The 3,651-nt window shown below is 50.9% G+C and overlaps 1 protein-coding gene across 1 annotated transcript; it reads left to right on the plus strand.

The window, feature by feature from the left end:
- The first annotated feature begins 741 nt into the window (after window positions 1-741).
- LOC112290925 (putative pectate lyase 5) lies at window positions 742-3,110 on the plus strand. The gene is made up of 2 exons (XM_024537763.3): window positions 742-1,470; window positions 1,627-3,110. Exons 1-2 carry the CDS (start codon window positions 1,034-1,036, stop codon window positions 2,738-2,740), a joined length of 1,551 nt encoding a protein of 516 aa, XP_024393531.1. The 5' UTR covers window positions 742-1,033; the 3' UTR covers window positions 2,741-3,110.
- The last annotated feature ends 541 nt before the right edge of the window (window positions 3,111-3,651 follow it).

Consider the following 3,651-nt stretch of genomic DNA (forward strand, 5'->3'; position numbering starts at 1 on the left):
CCGGAGGCGGAGTCATGGCGCATGAGCGCGTAGATGCGGAGGTGGGAAGAGGAAAAAGGGAAGGATGGAGGAGGGAAGGGGAGCATGAGACCCTCTGAACCCAGACAGAATCCACACTGGCACCCACCTCACGAGCTGCTTCCAAAATGGCTCCTTTTGGGAGTCAGACACTGGCTTTGAACGAGAACACGAAATCAGACGGAAGGGAATGGGAATAGCAACCGAGGCAGGCTTATTATGGACCCAGCTCCAGGTTTAGCTAGTCAGTCCTTGCTTTCCATTTACTCATTCGGATACAATGTTGTTAAAACTAGATTAAAGAAGAACCTGAGGATATCTGGGTGGAGAAAAATAGGAAATCAGCGAGATGAAATTCTCTTCAGAACCCAGGGGGGAGCACATTACCCGCCTTTGCACCGTTCACAATGGTGGCAAGGTCGGCGATGTTACTCCGCCTCCGGGCGCCATGTGAGAGTTTAAGTTCCAAGGAGGGAAACCGGGAGCCATCATAATGCTATCAATATCGGCCACAACAAATCTCATCCACGCGGGTCGCTAGTTGCGGAAGCTAGATGCACTGTTTCGTCACGGTAGAGCATTTGGGTGCGCATTTGGAGGATGAAAAGTTGCTGCAGCATGTGCCCGCAGCATGCGACGGGATGGTTCTGGCGGTCTTTGGGAGCCGGTGCTTGGGACTGACTTTCGATGCAGCTCAGGAACAACTCCTGTGGGATTCCACGTCCTGCAACAGAGAAATAGGGGGGGGGGGGAAATCCAAAATAAACAGACCGCTGCAATCCCCCTGAGATGTGAAGCCTCTGCTCTAAATATGCTTTCGAGGACTATGACGTTCAGAATTGCAGGTACTTCTCCGCTGATTGTGTCACCGACCATCTACAGACATCTCACTCAGCGATCGAGACACACAGAATCGAATTTAATGTGCAGATAGCCTTCGAATCGCAGTAGTGTGCTTCAGTTCGTCTGCCACTGTTGTCTGTCGCCTTCGCGTTGTGAGTGTCGAGTATCGGAGATGGTACGGTTGACATTGTCCCTTTTGGGGCTACTGTTGGTGTGTGCAAGGTTGGGGTATGTCCAGTCCCAAGATGACACCGTCGGCGCCACCGAGCCAGTGATCTTCACGTTTGCTGACGATTCGACACCTCAGTCCGCGAGCCTTGCGAAACAAAATGATACCTTCTCCAATATAGATTCTCCTGCCCCTGCATTGGAGAGCGAGGAAGGGAAACCAGAATGGACAGTGGCCGACGAATCGAGTGGAGACATGGATTCATTAGCTTCTGAGAGCAATGGCAATCTCGTCGGAACTGCTGATGACGACAATACAGTGATCCCGTCTCCTACCCAACCAGCAGCGCCGGAGGGACCATCTAACTCTACGGACTCGAAGGCTGACGCAGACGGGTTTGACATGGTCGAGGGTGGCGATGACAAGGAGTTCACTACTGAGTGAGCACACACTACAACATCCGAGTGGTTGCTTATTTACCAAGTTGGAATCTATGAGGCGTGTTTGATTAAAAAATGATTGTATTTTTTTAAAGGTGCACACCGTTAGTGAGCGGTCAAGGTCGAGCTTACAGAAACAATGTGTACATGTTACAGGGATTCGGACACGGAAGAGACGTCTTTCGCAGCGAGACACTCCTGCCAAACCGGCAACCCTGTGGACGATTGCTGGAGGTGCGATCGCAACTGGGCATCAAACCGCCAACGGCTCGCCAGTTGCGCGGTGGGATTCGGACGTAACGCAATCGGTGGCAGGAACGGAAGAATCTACGTCGTCACTTCTTCCCGCGATGACAACCCCGCAAACCCTTCTCCGGGAACTCTCCGTTATGCCGTGACGCGTCCCGGTCCACTCTGGATTATCTTCGCGTATAGCATGACCATCAAGCTAAAGAACGAGCTCATGATCACAAGCTACAAGACTATCGATGGTCGGGGTGTGGACGTCCACATTGCCGGAGGAGCCGGTTTTACGTTGCAGTTCATTAGCAACGTCATCATTCACGGAATCGCCATCCATGACATCAAACCCACGGGACCAGCTAGGATTATGACCTCGACTAGCCATGTCGGCAACCGCGGCCGTGCCGACGGAGACGCCATCTCAATCTTCACCTCCAAGAACATTTGGGTCGACCACTGCTATCTCGCCAGAGCCGCCGACGGGTTAGTAGATGTGGTCAGGGGCTCCACTGCCGTCTCCGTGACCAACTGCTACTTCACCCAGCACAACAAGGTGATGCTCCTCGGCGCGCACCCGCAAGACTACATAGACAGGAACATGTATGTGACGGTGGCGTACAATATATTCGGCCCTGGGCTCATTCAACGGCTGCCAAGGGTCCGATTCGGCAACGTGCACGTACTCAACAACGACTACACGTCCGGGTGGGGAATATACGCCATCGCCGGAAGCGAAGGGCCCACGATTCTCTCTCAGGGTAACGTCTTCAACAGCTACAAGGGTTCCAAGCAGGTCACGAAGCGCATCGACGACGGCGGCTCCACAATGGGAGGCCCGAAGAACTGGAATTGGCGATCCGAGGGGGACAAGTTCCTCGATGGCGCATTCTTCACTAGCGTGCCCATGAAGTGGTCCGCCCAGAGCTACTCCAAGACGGTGAGTTGCTCGGCTCGCCCCGCTTCAATGGTGGAGCGCATGGTGAAGGGCGCTGGCCCTCTGAGCTGCCGCCGTGGAGCTGTGTGTTGATCAACTTTGCTGCGGAGTGCCATTGCTCTCTGCTTTGTAGATTACGGCGCCTTGTTGTGTGATGTTGGGGCTGTGTGTTCCGAGCTGCAGCCATCCGCTTGGTTGCCGATTGTTGGTTTGCTCTCTGTTTCTCAAAAACCATTGATCCTGGAGATAGTTTGTTGAAATTATGCATTCGCATATAATTGCTTTGATTCTACGCAGAATGTGTGATTGCTTCTCTTAGCGCCATTTCTTAGCCAATCAGTTCATTTCTAGTTGTCGGTAGCTGACATGATGAAGCTGCTCAGTAGCTCCGTGTTAATGTAGAGCCTCTCCGGTCTCCCTCCGACAATACAAAATTCATCCCATTGTTTGCGAATGAGCACAATCTTGTGTGTATTTCTCTACTTCACTCGTCGCCGTTGTTGCATTTCCTGTTTGTGCTCTTCAGCCCTCGAACTTGTCCGAGAATATACGCAACAATGGTGCTCGGATCTCACTGTGATTCTGCTTCTCAATCAATACTAGATCGTTGCTGAACTTGCGACTCCAGTTTCGTGAGCGTGAGGGAGTTGTTCCTTGTTTATGCTACTGCCCAGTTGGCAATGAGTTTGTGTTTTGCAATGTTGGTTGTGAAATTTACTTTAGAATGCTGCATTTATGAAAGATGAATTGTATCTCAATTAGGCACTGATCTCTCCCCTTCTCATGGCCACATTACCCTGCTTCTTTCTCTTTACATTTTTGCATCTTTTTTCTCCACATGGTTTTTTCACTGTTGCTTTTTCTCCCATACAACATGCACAACGTGCAAACTAAAAATAATGCCATTCTTATTCCAATGCTTTCAAATCCACCAAAGGGCAGTTTTGTAACCTGTGTGTGTGAACACACACATGTTATTTAGAAACATTTTTCTTGTTTCTAAT

Source organism: Physcomitrium patens, chromosome 14 (genome assembly GCF_059467195.1).
Source record: "Physcomitrium patens ecotype Gransden chromosome 14, ASM5946719v1, whole genome shotgun sequence".
Taxonomy (NCBI): domain Eukaryota; kingdom Viridiplantae; phylum Streptophyta; class Bryopsida; order Funariales; family Funariaceae; genus Physcomitrium; species Physcomitrium patens.